Source organism: Siniperca chuatsi, linkage group LG11 (genome assembly GCF_020085105.1).
Source record: "Siniperca chuatsi isolate FFG_IHB_CAS linkage group LG11, ASM2008510v1, whole genome shotgun sequence".
In the NCBI taxonomy this organism is placed as follows: Eukaryota; Metazoa; Chordata; class Actinopteri; order Centrarchiformes; family Sinipercidae; genus Siniperca; species Siniperca chuatsi.
This window is the reverse complement of record NC_058052.1, coordinates 7,084,294-7,106,363: the sequence shown is the minus strand read 5'-3', so window position 1 is coordinate 7,106,363 and position 22,070 is coordinate 7,084,294. Positions and strand designations below refer to the sequence as shown.

Genomic DNA, 22,070 nt, shown 5'->3' with positions numbered 1-22,070 from the left:
ATTATTCAACCTTCTTGGCAAGACATACAGCCCAATTAAATAGCCTATTTGAAACAGTCAACACTCATCAACGTACACATTTTTACAGTATATATAATATCGCACAGGTTTTTTAAGAAAAGATGTGAGTCTTTGCCACTTAAACGTTTCCACAGTCTGAACCCAGTTGGGGCAATGATTAACATTTCTCAAACACCGCTGGAGAGCAATTTATTCCTAGTGGGTGGATGATCAGTACTTATGGGATATTTGCTGTGATTTTCTCAGATTCCTCTTTTGCCTTAGCGGCACAGAAAGGAAAAGAAAGCTAGTGACTTATGTAAGGACACCTTCATTGCAGCCTACACTCAAAATTAAAACAGTCACATGAAACCAACAAAAGCAATTTTACATTAGATGGAGAAAAAGCTCTAAGAAACCCTGAACTGTGAAAAAGATGCTTTCTTGGTTAACAGCTCAGCAACTGTATCCAAAGTTGGAACTACTGTCTCATCAGTACGAGATATTTCAGATATCAGAACAAAGCAAAAGTTCAAGGAGAATGTGAAGCAAATTCTTCCAAGAGATGCTTTTGATGCTCTCTTGCTATTTTTCAAATAGCATAACAAAACAAGAAATAACTCCCTATACTCCCAAGCTGGAAATAAATATTGTAAATGTTTCTATTAAATTATCAGGTTTCCAGAATCCATCTGCTACTTTTTTAATTGCAGGAGACAATCTGTGATTAACAGCCCAAAGAAGTAAAAAAGGAAAAGGATAGACAAAGAAGAAGAATCTGTCTTCTCTGTCACCCCAAACTTGGTCATTAAATGGGTTACACCCATGGTGCTCACATGTTTCGCCTCAGCTGTGACCCAGCAACAGTCTCCAGTAAAATAACAATAAAACCATTCATATTTCAAGACTACGCTTTGATCCATTTAAGGCTTCATCTTACTTCATGTCCTGTCTTAGGTAAGCAGAAAAAAAACAAGCCATGCTGTTATGCAATCAAGGAAAATCTGGAAAATGTAGGCTATCACTGCAATCCTACACCATTGGATTGAGTTCTAAATAACTGCTTTGCACATGCTAAAGCAGAATTAAAATTTAAATTTTTCACACTGACATCATGGCATAAGAATATTGACAAAAGTGGCATACCAATATGTATTTTAAAAAAACAGATTGAGTGATCTTCCGCTTTAATCAAGTATTCCAGCGGGTCAATAATGCTCTCATTTTTTCTACTGTCCCTTAATAACCTCTGACCTTTGACCCATTGAGGATAACCTCAGGGTCAGTTTGGTTTATGATCATGTTATCAGTGAGCTTTTCCCACCTGCACTCTGCTCTCAGAGTCTGGACATTACCCTGTCATACATTCTTATGCACAACCAGCCAGAGGATGTGTCCTTCAGCGGTTTGCCACGCCCTCATCAATCACCTCCCAAGGAGAAGTATTCACAAAGACTGAATAAATGTCACCTCAGCGAACAACAGGAGCTGCAAAACTTTTTAAAGGACGCCTCCTCACACCTCTGACATCCACTTTTCAGAATGAGCAATTGCAGATGCCATTCTGAATTCTGATACTGTCTCTGCCCTGAGCCAAGGTTCACTCAGTCTATTGAGCTTGCCCCCAAAATCTTCAGGCTAGACGAAGAACGGTTGGTCAAACAGATAAAAAAAATAAACCTGCTGCTCTCAATAAAAAAACATGTAGACAGTCTGCAAAGAATAAAGCACTGCCATAACAATAAAAATAACCACTACTGTAAAGACACACAATATGCTTGTAGCCAGTGGGAGTGTGCTTATTTCAAGAACAGTGCGTTCTGAACGACGATCTGAAAATACTTTCACCTTATTGTTACATCAATATATAACTCTGAGCTATAGTCTTTATTTTGTTGTATGAAGTTATTGTTGGGTTGTGTAACATTAAAATCAATCTTCTGTATAATTTAATCTTTTTTTTAGCCTAGGTGTGTTTAATTCCAAGAAGGGACAGACTGCAGCACTTCTTCTTCTGACTCTACTCATTCTACATGATATTGGTCATGCAGATATTGGATATTGGTCTACTAAAAAATTATCTTATTTTGCACAGTGAAATATATTTTCAATCTGATATATCTAAAAAAAAAAAAAAAAAGATAATACCACAGTGTCAAATTGATGCATTATAATCAGTATGAAAACTGAAAAATATGCCAGCCTCATCCAGTTCACACAGATTCTTTACACACTGAGGGCTTCTGCGGTGGGAACTCATGATGAAGCGGCAAAAGCTAGATTCAGTGTCCTGACCAGAGAACAGTGATGGGCTTTGTTCCTGATTTGATCCCATGGGACCCAGTTTGGCTGATAGTAATGGACTTGTGTCCATATGGGGGGATCCAGGCCATCATCCAACATACAGGGATCCATTATGAAGACACTATCTGGGCTATAGAGGCAAATCCCATTAAAAGCGTTTTTTCCTTGGGGGATTAATAAAGTTGCTGATGTGCTTTTACGCTGGACTTGAATGCCATGATGATGATGTTAAGTATTAGCATTAAGCACCAAGTGAGGTTTGATAAGTTGCAATACTAAAAAAAAATCCCTAGATGCAACATCATGGAGGGCTTCCTGCCCTCTGACCGTTGATTAAAGGGATGGTTAACCCAAATAACAGGTGCGGTTTCAGAAAAGGTTTCAGTCGTAGTCATCTGGACAATGTTTTCAAATTCAAGATGTTTCGGCTCCCATCCGGAAGTCAGGAATCAGGAAGCCCTCCCTGGCAGGGCTTAAGCAACACAGAGTAGCTTAAATTTCTGAGTTCTCGAACCATTTTCACAATTGAGAATGACTTCCGGATGGGAGCCGAAACGTCTTGCAGCATGCTGTAAGCAATGAAATTTGCCTATATATTGCCTGTGAGCAATCAAATTTGCCTATAATTTGTCTATATTGCCTATATATTCTGGAGGCAGAAACATGTCCCAAAGCAAAGACAAATTAAACCAAAATTATCTGCATGTCTAGATACCACCAGTAGTAAATAAGAAAATATGTTGTGTAATTTGGGCAAACTAACCCTTTAATGAATAGAACCTTTTTTTTTTTTTTTTTTTCCATTTTACACAAAAACTTGGTCTGGGATCACCATGTTTCCATTCCTGCCCCGAAAGGTCCACAGCTGCAGCAGTGGTGCAGGAGTGGTGCAAACACATACACATGCTTTATTAAGCTTGTCAATCAGCTGCCAATTCACCACAACCCTCAGATCCAGCCAGCCAGCCGGGCAGGCAGGCAGTCAGTCGGCTGGGCCAGACGAGGGAACAGCTGGCCGCCACTTTCAACTCACTGAGGCTACCTGGCTTGGCATCAACTGCTAGCAACAGACATATCTCTGCCAAATGCTGCATGTGGTGGGACGGCTGTACCCAGACAGCGAGGTGAAGATAGGGATAGGGCACGCAAACTGCTGCTCCAAGAGGTCAGCCTGACAAACCTTTGGCTGAGTGTCCTTAAAAGCCTCGCAATCATCTCTCCATAACTCTGGAGCTGGAGGGATGAGGGTAGAAAGGTTTAATGGCACTAATAAGGCCCGGGGAGACAGTTGACATCATCCTGTAGGTCGACTGGTGACACCGCCACCCAAAAAGGAGTGGAAGCGGGGCAGAATTATTCCACTGACATTATTCCAATCGGAATTTAACTGTCAAGTAGTCAGGGACACAGGGGCCAACTGATTGGAATAATATTCAAAGCAGTCACTGATGTAGCTCGTGTGTGTGTGTGTGAGCCTAATATGTGTTCTTCTAAGTGTGAGTGAGAGTGTGCATGCATACATCTGAGGATGATTGACTGAAAGGGAGAAAGAGAGTTATCAAGCCATTCTCTCTGGGTGATTTCAAGCCCCTCTCTGATTTCCTCATCATCAGCCAATGTCAGTGTCACCATCAGGTAGAAAGGCAGTGCTCACTGGGCTGGACGGAGGCAAAAGCAATCAATAGTTGACTTCAGGGGGCAGGCGGGAAAAGCAAGGGCAGCCATCATAGAGCTCATCATCAGGCTGCACGCATGTAGCCCTCTGAGACGTTGCATATGACGTGGGGCTCATCGACATGGACTCTGCACAGTCAGTCCATCTGTCAAAACTCCCTGCACTGCATTAGGCTGTTATATGATGCTATATATTATCACTTTTAAGACATTTACTGTGGCAATTGAGGTTAAGCACGAGAGCTGAAAGGTGAAAACCATTGGCAAGTCTCCTGCAGGGTAAACCGTGACAATGATCTCTTAATTCCCACCATATCCCCCTTTGCCTTTTCCCAGCTACAGAGCAATACGGCGCCTGTGATGACAGCTATTAGGACTCTGGGGAGGGGAAAAACAGTAAAGAGAGCTTGATTTAAGTACTCACAGTTTTTCCAGGGCAGCCAAGCCATAGAAGGAGCCATTCCTCAGCAGGGAGATCTTGTTGTTACTCAGGTTTCTGTTTAGGGGCAAACAATATGAGGGAGAGAAGTCGAGGTGAGCGTAGAGAACAAGTGAAGGGAGGTACATTTGTAACTCTCACAAAAATAGAGCTGCAGGAAATTACTTATCAAACGGCTGATAAATTGTTTATCCTCTGACTGTCAATATGTTGGCAAGAGATAAGGATTTATGTCAGATGAGACTGCAGCTGTAAATTACTCATCCCGGCCACGTTTCTGTCTTGTTTATGGCCGTTTGTGGTTAAGATGGGTAATGATCCAAACCACCCCCGTCCTCCACTACTCCATGTCAAAATATCGGCCTAATAGAAAAGCTTAAAGAAACGGCGCTTCAGCACAATTCAATCATCCATTGCTCACATCACAACAGCAAACAAATCAATGAAACGCACCACAGGGATCTTTAAGTGATAAATTAATATTGGATTATTTCAGTGACAGCTGTCACTATGTTTCCTTTTTTTCCCGTTTTTGGATGAATTATGTCTGTGCTGAACGATGAAATGAGAAACTATATGTTCTTCAGGTGACACACTTGTCTGGCATAAAAAGAAAAGTAGTGCTTGGACAGGACTTCCTGTCGAGAGTGTTACTAGCAGGCACACACACACACACACACACACACACACAGTCTTGTCACATTATTCAACACACTGGGCCTTGGGACTTGAGCTTCCCCTCAAACCTTAACACACCAGAATGAAAACACAGACAAGAGTACTATCACTTAAACACACACACACACACACCTACACTTATATTATTATACTTTCAGGTCGTTCCGTGGACCTAATCCTCAGTACTTTGCGGTTGACTTTAACCTTTAACATAACCCACAAAACCTAAATCTTGTAGAAATGAGAATGACAAAATGTTAACTTAAAAGGAAGTGTAACAACATTAAAACATACACACACACACATTACAGCAAATACAGTGCAGTCCGGTGTTATGTTAGAAAAAAATCCCAAAGTGACTTGTTAGACCGCATAAGGCCGAGCGCAAGAGACATCTCAGATTCGGGATCAAGTCTACTCTTCCACTCAGCTAATAACTTCCACTATGTTTGTCCAGCATGACCCGGCCACACTAAGACATAAGCACCTTAGAGCCAGTTACTGCTGGAACCACAGTGATACAACATGACAGCACAGGTAGTGCAGTTCAAATGTTTTTGTGTGGTTATGGGCAAGGGAAGCAAGGTTTGTATAAATCCTTTCAAAATAATTCAAAATACTTTACATAAGCCAAATAATAAATAAAATAAAATGAAATATAATAGAAACAAGGAAGAGTTTCAGTGCAGTAATAAATGACCCCAAGTTTAAAGGCCCTAAAATATATTTTCTAAATCACTCACTATGGGTGACGGGGTCCTCCACGAACACAATATCTTCTGCCAAAGTTCGACCAGTTTCACGTGAGAGACTTCTGTCTGTGCTGTTTTGTGTGAGCTCTTCTGGTTTGACGTGCAGGGTTCAGTTAGAAATAGGTGATACCACGTACGTCTGTGCGCCAATCAGTAGTTAGAATTTTTTTCAGTCATTACAGTTGTGAGGTTGCTTCTCACGTTGCCCCCTCTCATCAGCATGGCAGGCAGTTGTTTTCATCAAAAAAAAAAGCTAGAAAAACCCCACTGTACGTGGCCCAGCAACAAACAGCAGAGAGACAAAGTTAGCGACCAGCTGGTAAACATAGCGCAACATTTAGCAACTGAAGAGTTGATGGAGACTAAAACAGAGCTCGAAGGAAAGTGAATATTGGACGTGCATCCATGGTGTAGCTAGCAACACATAAAATGAATACTAATGTTGCTTGGTGTCTGCTGGATGTGTAAATAGGCATATGTTTTGCTAACACATTCACCGTCTAACTTTATAAGGTGATAATATGCCTTTGTTGTGTTTCGAGCTTGTTGCACTGCCCTTAGTGGACAAAAAAATCAATTAATGCAGGTTTAACTATGATTGTTGCTGACTAAATAATCCTGAACATTTATATACTACAAATACGAAACCAACACCTTGTAGGGGCTTCAATGTATTTACTGAAGGCTTGTCTTTTTCATTTTCATGAAAGTAGTTGGAAGTAGTAGTAGTAGTGGCAGTAGCAATACTAGATGTTTTGAAAGTGTTTTGTAAAATCAAGATGAAACATTCATTATTTGCCATTTAAACAGATACTGAACTCCTGATAGCCCATTTTGCTTAAGCCCAAACTATTATATTCTGTCTTAATTTTGTTGTTAAAAAGTTCAACTTAGTATAACCTTCTTAAATATTGCTCTCCCTCTCCTCACACACCCACACACACATACACAATTTCAGACAAAGCTGTAAGCTACAGAACAACAGGGCGAGTGGCTAATGATTTATATTGCGCTTATTCTACAGCCCAGATTCACATCATTTTAAATACACCTTGGATGGTGTTTCTGGATTTCATATCTGCTAAAATATTGATTGCTCCAGCCAGCTCTTAAATCATCCGCTGCAGGGCTGCTCTGTCTCTGATGCTGTGGATTTGTGCATGCCCACGTGATCTGCTGGCCAGAGCACTTCTTTGCATGTGTGATGTTGCGTATCTCCTGTCAGCATATGACTACATACACACACACACACTTGCACAAGGTCAGATCCCTCCGTCGTCACCCTCCTCCACCACCTTCCCATCTTCCTTTAATAAGGCTCTGGGAGTGACTGGCCAGGTTTGGGGGGAGAGGGGGGTAATGTGTCACCCGTCTCCACTGTGACGACAGAGCGCTCATTATGGCTGCAGCGAACGTATAGTCAATTTTAACCCTAGGATTAAGCAGTGGGATCCCACAATGCATTGTGCTGAACGGGCAAATTGCTGGCCAAACTGCGAGGGAAGCAGAGCGAAACTGTGTTCACTGAAAATGTCACAGTGAAGACTCACACACTGCACAAACAGACATGCAAACTAGTCATACACAAACATAAAAAAAACAAACAAAAAAAACATTAGGTCAATTTGGTCAGAAGATATGAAAATTGTGTGTTTTTCTGGACAAAACTGACAAGAAGAAATACTCTTGCTTCTGCATTTTCTTTGGGGAAAGTACCTATCTTTCCCCAGAGTGATAACAGTTGTCTTGGCAGGAAAAGCAGGATTGAAAATAGGAAGTCCCCTCTCAGCGAAAGGCCAGGATGGACACAAACTTGTGTCAGCAAATTCATGTCAACATCCAAGATTGTATTTACATTTGGGTCTGCCTCAAAAGCAAACTTCTGAGAATATCACGTCTCAACTATTTCAGAATTAAACATCATTTACAAAGAACTAGTGGCCAAATCAGCCAGAATAGAAAAGATAGTGCTGAGCAAGTGCAGGACAAAATCAGCAGAGCCTATACAAGATACATATAATACCATAAGAGATGCTGTACATAGAATAGTATCAGATGACTGTTCACTAAGCCCTGCCTCCCTTAGTTACTGTTGCTTACTGTCCATTGTTACCTGTCAAGCTGATAATGGGCAGATTTACCATTCTTTTAGCAATTGGTCTTTGATTTTATACAGAAGTAAACAAAAGCAAGTCGACGGCCATGGATTTCACCAGCTGAAATGACAACTGTCGCTAGAATATTTTGTCAGCTTTAGCTAGCGTAAACTAATGCTAACCCTAAAACTCTGTTAGTTGAAAACTCCATTTTCAGCTGACTTTTTAATGTTTTTTTAATGTAAGCAGAGGATGTTCCAGTCCTGAATTTTTCTAATGTAACCTGTAACCCCACATAATACTATAGTTAGCTAATAACATGCCCCGGTGTCTTTGTAAATAAGGCTAGGTTAATACTGTAAGTAGCTAGCCAGACATGCTAATGTTTGCAGCTTAGAGCAGGCAAACACAGTTTAATCCATTCCTTACACGTTTGTTCTTGTGTTTTTGGTTTCGGAAAGGTAATAATAAAGACACCACCCTCGAAACTTTAAATGCCTAGTAACACTATTATTACAGCCCAATGTAAACCATTTCGGCATGTGGAGAAATCTGGCCTGCCGTGGCTAGTTACAGTTGCTTTTAGACAATCACTTTTCGGGGGCTGGGTTTAGCAAACGGGAATCAAACATGTGGGAGCTTGTAAAATTCAGAGTGCAAAGCACCTCTCTTTTCCCACAAATCAATCAGAATACCTGAGCTGTGTGGGAATGGACCATAAGATTTACAGAGAGCCATTTAGGGAGGCAAAAGTGTGTAAGCAACAATTATGGATTTTTATTGTTGTTGATGCAGACATCAATATCCTACTGGGGTTCTGTCATTTTGGATTCAACTTGACACAAAGCTCTCCGAGAGCAGAAAATTGCAGCAGATACAGGCCCTAAGCCAGCATGGAGTCAACTGGACATAGTGGGAAACTACTTGGAAGACTGAATGGGTCAATTTCACAATATTTCACACACAGATTTATTGAAAAATAACCAAAGCCCTCATAATAGTTTCAGTTTCAGAGGCCAAGCGGATTATATTTCCTTTATTTCCAGGGCCTTACTCTAAAACAGCATCACTTCATGTTCTGAAAAAGTGCAGCAGCTCTTTTTTTGAAGCCACACATGGATGGTGTGATGAAGTAAAGGTAGTCAACAGTGAGATCATGTGATTCCAATGCTGTCACTGTGTTTTGTCCCATGTCTCCCTTCTGTTCCCAGACCGCTACACCTCCCTCTGCGGACAGACATCCCACTCAGGGACAGGCAGCCTCTGTTTGTGCAAACTGAAGCGTGTCCTGTGCTGTGCTATGCTGCGCGTATGTGTGTGTGTGTTTGTGTGTGTGCGTCTGCTTGCCGACCTCTGTATGCCTATCTCAGGCTTCTGCGTAACGTCCAGGAAATCACAGGAAAAACAGAATTGAACATTATGTAAACAGCCCATGACAAACTTCTGGAGCGTCCGTCCAACTCTCTATTTACATTATCAATTATGTTCTCTGCGGATAAGCTGCTTTCAATGAGGGAGGAGTGCATGGATTCAGTATTGTCTCTGTGGGCTGCAGCAAATGGTTTATGTCATTGCCTACACATACCAGACGTTTAACCACAAGGTCATATCTTGTAAATCTTGCACTTTTACAATTCTCCCATTTGGCATAGAACATTTTTTTGGTGTGAATTTGGCTTTTTGTGAGCTTAAAATTGTAAGATTGCAAAGTTTATGTAGTTGGATAGTGTATTACCCATTGTTTTTATTTTCCATTATATCAAATAAACATATTCAAAAGTCTTTTTAGACGAATGTTAAGACGATTAGTTAATTGACAGACAACAGCTATTTTGATAATTGATTATCATTTAAGTCCTTTTTCAAGTAAAAATGGCAAAGTTGAGGGTTCCAGCTTCTCAAAAAAACTACAAAATCTGGGCACTTGGTCAGACAAAACAAGCTATTTGAAGACTTCACTTTAGGCTCTGGGCAGCTGTGAGGGGCATTTTTCATTATTTATGAGTAATCAACAGATTCATTGATAATGAAAATGATCTATAGCTGCAGCCCTAAATCTCATAATTCCAAAATCAAAGTTTGCTTCAGTCCTTAGGCTGTGAGACTACAGTAGGAGTGATTAGACACAGCGAGCGAGATCCATATCAATTCTTCCCTAAAACAGGAGCTCTGGCTTTCATTCTCCCTCCACACCACAGCTGGGATATTTCTGTGAGGTCCAACTAAAAAGTCATCGCTCTAGAAACTAGCCTGGCTGCCATGCACCAGCGACATTCAACTATATTATTACAGGAGAACAGAATCAAAAATAGCTTCAGCAGACGCTATCCAACACACCAATCATGAGGACCAAGTGGAGTAAAGATCACAATGTGAACTATTACAAACATTTGGATCCGCTGGCCTCAAGGTTTCTAGCCACTTCTCTTCATACAGCCAAACCCTCTGTTATTTTAGAAGATCGAGTTACTAGACACAGCTAACCAAACTAACATATCTCATATCTACTAACATTGACGTTGGACAGGAAACAGGCATTGCTTCAGGGGTTACCTACAGATGCACATATTAACAGAGCTTCACGTGGTCTCTGGATGACAGTGAAGCACATTTACCTGGGACGCCACCCTTCATAATACAGACTACAATGTGAAAAAAGGTTTAGTGGTACAAATGTGCCAAAGGAGTGAGATGTCTTGACTTGTTTTTAAAGAACTGACTTGAATCAGCTATCATTTATGAGCCAGCTGACCCTCTCCATGCCATGCTGAGCTTGATGTTTCCTTGTGGGGAATGACGGCAAACATTAATGCAAACACTATTCCACGTGAGTTGGCTGACTGAAATAATGTTCAGCTAATGTTAGTGGGCTTCTCATTTTTAACCAACGCTGGATCTCGCTTTCATAATTAACGTTCATTTGTCAGGAAAGGGGTGAGAGAGAGATGGGAGATGACATGCGGCGGGCTGGAATCTAACCCGGGCCGCAGCAGTACGGACTCAACCTTAGTACATGGGGCGTACTCTCTACCAGGTGAGCTACCAGGGCTCCCCAATTAATGTTAATTTTGTAAGTAGCATGCCATAATAAATCTTTTGGCTGTGTGTGTGGTTAATGTGCTCTCTGCAAACCAGTGCTTGTGAAGAAGCACCACTCTGTAGCACCTCTGTGCAATCAAACGGGGACTGTGTGTTTTTGCAGTCCAACAGAGAAATCTGGTGAAATAACATTGCATCAGGTCACTTTCAGTACAACGCTTATCATATCACTGTGATATTTTATGTTCAGCAACTTAAGGTAGTTCTGCATCACCTCCTCCTTGTGTTTTGAGCGAGCTTGTGAAAAGGGAGGTGCTCAAAGCTACACTTGATATTTCAATGTGTCACATTCATTAAATCAACATTTCATATCTTTTGCTGGTCGTCTCATTTTCCAGTTGTAGCAAGCAGGTTGCAAAGAAATGTCATGTCTTTTAGTGCCTTCTCTGCAAACAAAGGGGGATTTTGAGTTTATTTCATAAACACATTATTTACTCACAAATGTTGAAAGCTAAACCTAAAAGGATTTGATAAGAGACTCAAAAGTGGATTAAATTGTGGATTCAGATTAAATAAAAATACAACTGAACAATAGAATTTATTTTTTTTTGTCACAAGCACTAACAGCAATATGAGATAGAGGCTCCCAATAAGCTAGACCATGAATCATTAGCTGATTGTCCTAAAGAACAAGAGATGTAAGGTAGATGTTAAAATGCTTTGTGAAGCACATTTAAGCACATCTTTAAACCCTACAGCTACCTATAATTACTTGGCTGGAGTCATGAGCGGCTCACCATCATGTCATATAACCACATAACATCAATGACTTGCATTGATTGGGCTGAGCAACATGTGGATGAGGTGAGGTGGCATTTTGAGTGACAAATATATATAAGCTGACATGTGGCACAACTTCTACACATACACTCATACCCATACACAGCGACTCCCTGATTCAGACAGTATGCACGCACAGACACACCGGCACACAGCACTGATAAAGGCCTGCCAAGGCTCCTGTGAGATGAGCGGGAGAGCTAATATGCTTCCCACTGTGATCACTCCCTACAGCAGAGGCAACACACATCAAGGTTTTAATCACCTTGTTTTGCAATCAGGAAACAGGGAAAAGACAACAAGCTTCTAAGTTGACCTCCTCTGCTCTCAAATGTACGACCCTTTAAGTAACTTTGTTTTTACTCAGCGGTGTAGGGAGGAGGCAGGGATAGCAAAGCAGAAAAGAATCCTTGGCAGACACTGTATTTATCTTTACCTAATATTTTTAGATGGTAAGTCTGGGTTTCGACACATTCTTGGTTTTTCAAGGCTATAGCACACTTTACAGACTCCTCTCTCCCCCAGCAGTCGTGAACTCTTGATCAGTGAATCATTATTGTCTAAAGCAAAACTGATCAGCTGTTTCTTTAAAGCACGCCACATGAACGGTGGTCACAGAGCTTTTCAGACAGCCAATCTGAAGGCCAGTGGGCCTGCACTTTCTCTGAGTGATGTATCAATGTATATCCACAGAAGCCTGGAACAAACCTTGACAAAATACTTACCCTTTGCTGGTAAAGAGATGAATCAATAGCTACTTATTAAGGAGACTGGCAGCTTCTAACACACAGCAACATTACGGATCGGCCCTGACCTCACGCTTCTTGAACACACAGATAACACAAGGGCAAATGTTCTTGGCTTTAGCTATCGCAGAGGGGAAAGTGCTGAGGATCTAAAAGTATTACGCCCTTTGGGGCTTAGATGACTGATATTGGAGAGAGCACTCACCTAAAGATGAAAAAATGAAATATCTTACATATCACTGGAGATAAGCACGAGAGAAGGCAACAGGGAGAGAAAGAGAGATTGGCATGAGATGTTAGATACAACATATTTTATCGAGGTCATTTTGGTCGCGTCTCTTTAGATTAGATTAGAACAGCCAGCTCTCTATGTATATGTGTGGCATATCATTTCAAACATTTTACGCCCTGAATGTCTGGACGCTGTGTGTGTGCCCACAGGGTTTGTCAGTGAGGTAATGCACAGGAGAATATGGACGGGCTATGTGTGCATGTCAATGAAATATTCATGGAGAAGTACTCAGAACTCTGAAGAGGGTAGAGCACAAACAGCACCTCGGCAGACGAGAAAAAAGCCCCCAAGGAATAACAGCGAGGGGAAATAAGAGAGAGGGAGTGAATGGGGGGGGGGATACACAGAATTATATTTATAGCGATACAAAAAAATAAGAGAGTATGCAGAAAAGCAACTTTTAGGAAAAGAAACAAGAAACTGAATTGCGTTCTGAGATGCCATGTTTGTTCACGAAGATGCACACAGATCAATACCAGCCTCCTTTGATCATGATATCATGAAGATATCACAAACTGTCCACCGACAGTGTAGTAGCATTTTATTTAAAAGCCACCAGCTATTTTACAGCCATGCTTCCTGTGGTGGCTCCTGGGTCCTCCTCTACACCGGCATGATGACTGATATGTTCTTGTAGTGGTTTGGAGCCAGCTACGGCCCCGTCCTGCTCGCTTCCCTCTAGACACCGCAAACAGCCCCTCCTGTCTGTCTCTGAAAGGATGATGATGATGATGAGTGCCCACAGAGCAGGCTACTTTATGCCAAACACCTCCAGATTTGGGTCCGGCCCAGACCAAATGCCCTCATTTTCTCTCCTTCGAACAGGAGAGAACCAGGCTCTGGAGGAGCTTAGTGTGGTTCCCTTCAGAGAACATGCACAAATCCAGAAGAGGATCACTTTCCGCAGCTGAAAGTACAGGAAATCAGAAACATTGCATCTCTCCTGCAGTGCTGCAACAGTGAAAGAGTGAATTCACAAAAGATTTAAATGGAGAAAAAAAACTGACGAATGAACTAATTATTGTTTTGAGGCTAACTTTTTTCTTCAAAGAATTGCACGCTTCTCCATAATCACACACTGAAGCTCCTGATTGAAAAAACGGATCCTGAGCTGCCCAAAGTGATATCTACCTCAGTTGATTTAGCCGTTGGGTGCATTCTTTTAGCCGTGGCATGTTGCACTCGTATGCAGCATCTCGCATTTCAGTAACGTCATGTCCCTGCCAGTGATAGAGAACTGCAGAGTGGGGTGGTAATTCACTGTAGGTTTGTCACTACATTTCACATTCACATACATTTAGTCATATGATGTATTGTTGATTATGGTCGTTTTAACATTGCTTTTAGTCAGCTATCTTAAGTGTTCCGAGATTATCAGTAGGAACGAGTGCAGGATTATTGTCAGATGTGAACCATCTAAATCCTCCGCTTGATGTTCACTGAACAAATATTACTGCAATAATATTATCCGACGTTTAAGCTGCTTGTCTCAAGACTAAAACTAGCAATAGTCAAATGACTAAAATGTGACTTCTACTAAGATAGATTTTTGTTAAAAGACTAAGCCAATGTCAAAATCAGGTGCCAAAATTTGCACTGCTGTTTGTTGCACTAAATACATTTATAATACTCCTGGAAAGTTCTGGGTCTGCGACATTTAGACAATTGTGGAAAAAAATGTGAAAGTCAATTTGAACCCCACATATTGGGCTAGCTACACTCAGCAGGTAAGAATAAGTAGTCAGAATAAAATCCAAATGATGCGACCAGGTCTGGTTGCAACACAACAGCTCAGCAGGAGGGAAAACAGCAGCAGTTGTAGTCCTTTATAAGAACTTTGTAAGAACTTTAAGTTTTCAGTTACGTAAGTACACAGCGTGTTCCTCTGCATGCAGTTTCCAGCAGTGAAGAGACTCAGAGGCACAGTTACAATCAGCTGTTACTGTGCAACAAGCGCCTCCCTGTCTAAACAATCCCTTTGTGGCAGTCACATCATCTCAATCAGCCTCAGTCTCAGCTATCAAGTGACGTTTTACCAAACACTTCCCATGCCCGCTTTCCCAGCGTCCTCTCTGTCACTCCCTCTATTCCTCTAGTGGCTCTTTCACTGCCTCTCCATGTCTATCTCCTATCTTCACTCTATCCCCTTGTCTCTTCCACAATCTGTCCGTCCTCTCCCCTGGACAAGCGGTGAGTCCTCCTGTTAGAGCACTGCCTGAGACAGGTGTCGGCTACAATTTCAGCTGCTACTCTCTGCAGAGAGGCAGTGCCTCTGCTGCTCTGCAGCGTTGAAACCATGACACCAGATAGGTCCCAAGGTCAACAGAGCTGTCAGGCCCCAGCTCCCAACTCCTCAACACCCCCCACCCCCCCTCCAAAAAAAAAATCGAGTTAATCGAGGGCGTTGTGCTGCACACAGAGAGTTACTGACACACTCTTGCATACAGTTAATTTCCAAATCTCTTATTTATGCTAATGTTCTTCCATTTGCTTGTTGTTTTTCTTTGGTATTTGCAAGGCGCTGCATTATTGCAGGGTTCGTTCCTCATAAACATTTTATAGATATATGATAAAAGGCAAAAAGAAAAGCAACAAAGCCCAATCTGTGCCTTTACTTAGAGGTGGCATTTGGATCTTGGTTAGTATCGAACGTGACACTGTGCTTGAGTTGTCGGTGAGGAAATGACTCAAAGTCTGCATAGGTGGTGAGATCAGGAGAAAATGAAGAGAGCACGTGGGGAGACATTTGGGAGATTTGTTGGGTAGTCTACAGGGGGAGATCGGTATGTGCATACTTCCCTTGATATATCTGTTTATTTGCACAGCACATCTAAACAAAAGAGCGAGCAGGGAGGCCACTTCAGCCTGACAAAGGTCACATTTCCTAATGCAGGAAAACTGCTTCCTGGCCAGCTAGAGCTCGGCTGTAGGATTTAGTTCACCAAGGAATATGACGTGGTGAGGAACAGGATTATTTGTACTGGTCTAATCATAACACAGCATACACACAACTTCAAATTTCTCAAGTGAACTGAGGAAAAGGTGTGATTTTGTGAGAGAGATGCTTCGAGCTGCATCCAGTTAGTTTGATGCTTACTGTATTTTTTTTTTTTTTAAGGCAAACCTTAAAAGTCTTAGTGTGATTTATCTATGTAGGCCACTTTAAAAATCTAACTTTGTTAGTACCTGCCTAACAGCCCCTCTCTGATGAATGCTGAAAACAAAACAGAGCCTTTAACCATTCTCCACATAAAGGAACAAAAGCACCCCTGCCTACACGGAAGCAAACACCACTCCAAATAAATTGCAGTAAGCAAAGTGCTACCATTAATCAACTGCGCTCTTAGTTCAGAATGAGTGGTCGGCTGTAACTTGTCAAGGGCCTTTACATTTAGTATTTGATTTTACACTCTGAAGGCAGACCTCAAGTTTCCAAGAATAAAACAGTCTATTAATCTAGCAGTCAATCTGTACACCTGCAGAGAGAGGGAACGTGTGGGGAAAGTTATCAACCCCTCGAGTGTTTGAAGTGCTATTTCATCTACAAGAGAGGCAGAGATGAATACTAAGGGAGGTTTCTCCATGTCGAAGAGCAAAATCTATGTTTGAATAACTTTGAATACAATGCAAATAATATCCCTAAAGAGCGGGGTGGAAGGCAAAAGATTTATGCAGAGGTGCTAAGTGTTACAACACAAGACAGGTGAGGCTCGAATGTGGCTTTACACGGGGACGGTGGTTCTCAAACGTGGGTTTGGAGGACCACCAAGGGTCCAAAAGCACATTGAGCATTAGTTTTCTCTCCCATTGTTTCAATCGGTAATTCAGCAATACGAGCAAGATTTTACAAGGACTTGTTGCTGCTGCCAACTATCTTATAGTGTAGACAGTATGGCTGCAAGATAAATATACTCATCACTGTGGACTACATCAAAAAGTTGGCTGGTCCTCACTCCTATTAAAGCTGCCTCAGTATATCACACCTCTTCTCAAATTTCAAACTTCTGTTCATCAGAGCAGATCCCAGGACTGGCTAACTCTTGATGCCCCACCAGTAAATACTGAACTTGGGAAGACCGCCTCAGAGTACCTTGCTCCATATAGATAGAATGACTTACAAAGGACTTTAAAACTTCAACATCTGATCCCAATGGATGTGTGTGATTGTTTCTGATGTTGTTTGTATATGCATGTGTGTGACTGGCTGTGTGTCTTATTTCCTCTGCTGTAATCAGGTTTTCTTGCAAAAAGAGATCTGGATCTCAATGAGACTATCTGATGAAAAAAAAGGTTATAACGCCAATCATTTTCAGAATCGATAAATCTGATTATATTCGATTTATTCGATTGTTTAGTTGTTGTTGTTTTTTCCCGAGAGCCCACGGTGACATCTTCGAATGTCTTATTTTGTCTGACCAACAGTCCAAAAATCAAACATATTCCATGTGAAATGATACACAACACAGAAAAGCAGTAAATCCTCCCGTTTGAGAGGCTGAATATGCCATAAACTTCATTATATTAAATCAGTATCCATAATATAATGAAGTTCTGTTTGATGGTCTTTGATGCGGAAAAAGTATAAAACACGTTTTAACAAGGTTCTGTTTGTAATGTTACATAATGACAAAATTCCAGTGGCAACTAGGTTTAATCTTCAGTTTTTCTTTTCTTTGCTTTCCTAAGGCGCAGTACTTCTATAATATTGTTGTAGGGCAGTGCATCTGAGGTGAGTTAAGTGACCTTCATATTTTAATCTATGGGCATCAATATGTGCCCATAATATTTCTGTAGGATAATACTCTGTAGAATATAAACTGCAGTTTATTGATTTATTTCATTTGTGTGGTACCCCTCTAAAACTCATTTACCCTGGATAAAAGGCTTACCGAATTGTGTCAAAGCTGTTTAACCTTGTGGAATCAATTTATAACACTTAATGCTCTTGCCCATGCATTCAGGTCCCCTAACTGGGATTTAAGGATCTCCAGGGGCCCTTTAGGGAGCTCCAAGGCCCCCCAGAAAAATTCCATCCACTAGACAGTATCCCAATTTTAGAAAAAAAAAAAAAAACTTTGGACTTCTCACTATTAGTATTTCCTACAAAGTCCAGACCAAATAGTTATCTAATTCAATACAACATGAAAATCTACAAAAAATTCCAAAATTTGGTTGGGGTCCCTGGGACACATATTGCCCCCCTAATTCGTGTCTATTTAGGTAGACGGTGTTGGCAACTGCTAATGAAACCTACTTACAGGGAAACGGTTCTGTTGGGTAAGAAGCTGGGCTGCAGGGTGTCCATCAAGTCCACATCATCACACACAACTTTGACTCGGACGTGCTGCCTGCTCAGCTCCTTGGACCTCTCCGCCGAGCAGTGACAGCTGTCAACGATCAGGTCCGGACAGTTTCTGTTGCTCAGGCTCGACTCCCACAGCCCGACTATTACGCACAGTAAGCTCAGCGCCCTCATGGTGGACTGAAATTCTTTTTTTAAAAAAACACTCTCCTTTCAAGTTATATCCTCCCAGCTTCTGTGACAAGTCGGGACCATTTCACATTGCCTTCCGTTACATTAAAGTGCAGCCTGAGATCGAGCTGCGGTCCAAATCTCGTGCGTTGCTGGTCACCTGCTGCGTCCCCAACAGCTGTAAACTTTCAGCGCCACTTCTGCGATGAAACCCCAGAGAAAAGTAAAACATCAGGGGTGTGAAACGCTGTATGTTTGCCATTCTTTGTGATAATAAGTGCTACAAACTGTTGTCTGCGCTGCAGCATGCGTAGGGAAAACTTCCAACGGCGTGCTTTCAGAGTCCGGATAAACTTTACTGCGACGCATCCTTTCCGAGCGACAGCATGAATTAAATATGTGGTTGAGGCAAAAAAATAAAAATAAAAATCGTACGCAATCATCCACTTAAAACCCGTCTCCTGTCTGAGCTACCGCATGCCGTGTTGCCATTCACTCTCATCATCCACTTCTTGCGCCCTCAGACTTGTTGCGCAGTGTCCAGAAAGTCCCTCCCCGCCGAGTCCTGACAGACTCCAGCGTGGCCTTCTAAACTTTTCACATCCCAGATTACACGAGGCCACAGACACCCGTTTTGATAACATCTGATGTCAATAAATCACAACAGAGTAAAGTGTTTCCTTGAATTCCTCTGTGTGTGCACTGCATGCGTGTCAGGCATGACACAGTTATGATGAAAAGTGTTGCTGTTTGTTTTGTTCTCTTCATTTACTCGGGAACAGCTGCAAATGAACGGTTTGTTTCCATTTTCTGAGGCCTGTACACAAACTGAAAATGATCTAAACCTTCAGAAATCACTTCTGAATCACCAAAATACAAGCAAAACTTTTTACATATAATATTCCTTCATGGATTTACATGGAATCCTAAAAACTTATAATCAAATAGGCCACACATCATGTCCTCTTAAAAAAAAATTATATATTTCTTATAGTACATTGCAGTGTCATGTCAATCCATCGAGATCCATATTTCTCTACTTTGATTAGCTGCAATGAGAAGCTGCTGCAGGCATCTGGCACTTTACTAGCAAAGGACACACTGTAAACCTGACATTCATTTAAATGATGGTAATAAATAAAGAATATGAGTTGGAAAGGGACCAGGTTGACACAGTAACACAATGTTGGACTCCTGGAGATGATTAATGGCTTGCTTCTTTAGAGCCAAACTTAAACTTTTTCAAAAACAGCCTAAAAAGAAAGAGAAAAACAAGGTGTGACTTGAAAATAAATGTGTCTGTCTATGAAACATGTTGACTGAGAGGTATTAATACAGTAAAAACACAGTGTCAGCTTTCATTAACACTATTCTGTACCAATAAAAGCCATTCCAGTCCCAGTCACTTGATGACTCTTGACACACACAAAAACAGACAATGAAGCCTGATGTCACACAGTCCCAGAAGCTACGCTTATTCTTATCGGAGGATGGAGAGTCTGAACAGCTCACACAGTGTATCCAGTGACATCAACCGAGTCTGTTGATGGTGGATCATGTGTATAAAGTGTCTTGCTCCCGGGAGACAGAAGCTGAGACAGCTGGCTGGTTGGCCTCCCCGGGGCCGGGGCGAGGTGCTTCCCCTGTGTGTGTGTGTGTGTGTGTGTGTGTGTGTGTGTGTGTGTGTGTGTGTGTGTGTGTGTGTGTGTGTGTGTGTGTGTACTGCGCCCCTGGCCAAATTCCTCCCTCATTATCCACATTGTCTCCGACGCAGGCCCAAGAGCACAAAGGAGGATGTGAAGCCGCTCCCACTGACCCTGCAAGCCGCCCGTGTTCCCTATTCCTGTGTCTGACAGGCAAACATGGACTCCGTTCTCCCTACAGGGGCAGGGCAGGACACATCCCTCCCCTCTGTGTTTAACCGCATATGGAGGCCTTATTCCCTCTTTATTGTGCTCCCACGACGCCCTCTCGGACTGTCACTCACCCTTGTTTACACAGATGTATATTTACCTCGTGCCTGTAAGTGCAGAGGAGGATCTTCCCGCCAGCTGACCCCTGGGAAGCCAATAGGAAAGTGTAGCTGACATTACCATTTGAAGTGATCCATCTTTAATGGAGCCTGGAGAAACATTTCCTTGGATGAGAGCCATGGCTGTTCACTGAGCTACTTGTATGCTCTTAATGGAAAACAGAACCATGCACACAAGCCTGTTGTATAAAGGTTTTCTTTCTGGCAGAGGCTGTATTTTCACACAGACGGACCTGTTTTGAATGGGATCACTAATCAGCACAAACAACATTATTTGAGCTATAAAATACTTTACAGTTAAGCATTATCGTTAAAAGGACTCCAGATCGCAGTGTTAAGTCAAAATAAAGATTCATTAGCGCACAATGGAGGGATGGAGTCAATGGCAATGAAGCAATGCAGGCAGTCTTCCTCTGCAGAGCATGTTCTCATGTTTTCCCTCTCTCACATTAGTGTTCACGGCTCTCCATTATCACCTGGTGACAGAGACGAATAGGCCACGGCCGGCAGCAATCACAGTCCTCACTAAATATTTACCTGCTCCACTTGAAGAGGCCAGGCTACAGCAGGATGACAGACTCTCATTATTACTCCATGACTTCTGGGATAAAGGCTCATGGCATTTTAACTTATTCTGGTTTTATGGAGTTCCCACCGTGTTGTTGATACAGTGCAAAAGAAGGTGAAAGCTATTGTTTTGGCTTTTAGCAAATGTGACAGGTGGTTTCTAGTTTCATAGCACAATCATTTATCTTGGCGTTATCTGTAGGGTGTGAAATAGTAAAAAGATACCACGATGCTCCCTCAGTGTTTTAGCCTGAAAAAAGTCAGCTGAGATTGAAATGTCTTTACAAAAAAAAAAACAAACAAACAAAAAATAACCTACATGTGAATTTAAAGCACATGCTCTATATGGACGGATTGTTTTCTATATCTGAACACGTGAAATGTCCTATTTTCTGTGTTGTCATTGTTGTTTGTGTGCATGAAAATAAAGTTTTCTCTTGTAAAACAGTCACTGTCATATGTAATTGCAGGGGACCCATTGGTTTCTGTGTAAGAACACACTTTTCACTGAAGTTTAAAGGTGTAATGTCAGGTGTTATTTGCAATTGCATCTAAAAACCAAATGTGTGTATAATATTTCCATATCACTGGTACTTTTTTGAAATAGTGGGTTGTTGAATTAACCTTTAGAAATACTACTACTACTACTACTTTATTTTATATTTGTTGTCTAAAAACAGTCAAGTTTAAAGCTGCTCTAATCAATATGTTCATATTTCCAAAGGATTAAATGACTACATGAAACTGAAATAAAAAACTGATGCATTTAAACACCAGCATTGATTTCAGGTGCAATGGGCAGCTGTTTTCAGCAAAAAATAAATAAAAATCAAGTCTAAATTAAACTCCTGTACACTACCTGAACAGCATAGTGGAGCATTTAGCAGCTAAATAGACAGGTATTTCCCTCAGGGGTTGGTGGAAACCAAAACAGAGCTAAAATGAGAGTGAATATTGTACTTACATTCACTAGGTGGTCACAAACATGGCTCCAAATGAATGCTAATGTGATGTTGTTATGGTGTCTTCTGGATGTGTAAATGGCAACTGTTTGCTAGAATGTTTACCATAGCATCTTCTAAAGATGATAATACATCAATGTTGTGTTTATAGCTTGTTTCACTTGGGGGCAAGTGGC

General features: G+C 41.5%; 1 protein-coding gene across 2 annotated transcripts in view; it reads right to left on the bottom strand.

The window, feature by feature from the left end:
• The window catches only part of LOC122884563 (adhesion G protein-coupled receptor A1), a 166,350-nt gene extending 147,452 nt beyond the window's left edge, over positions 1 to 18,898 (bottom strand). The window contains exons 1-2 of one of the 2 annotated variants that reach the window (XM_044214628.1): positions 18,119 to 18,898; positions 4,403 to 4,474 (exon numbers count right to left, since the gene is read on the bottom strand). In XM_044214628.1, coding sequence (XP_044070563.1) covers positions 4,403 to 4,474; positions 18,119 to 18,336 — 290 coding nt within the window. In that variant the 5' untranslated portion in view covers positions 18,337 to 18,898. The remainder of the gene's footprint in view (positions 1 to 4,402; positions 4,475 to 18,118) is intronic. The other variant, XM_044214630.1, reaches the window with a different exon arrangement.
• Positions 18,899 to 22,070: the final 3,172 nt, after the last annotated feature.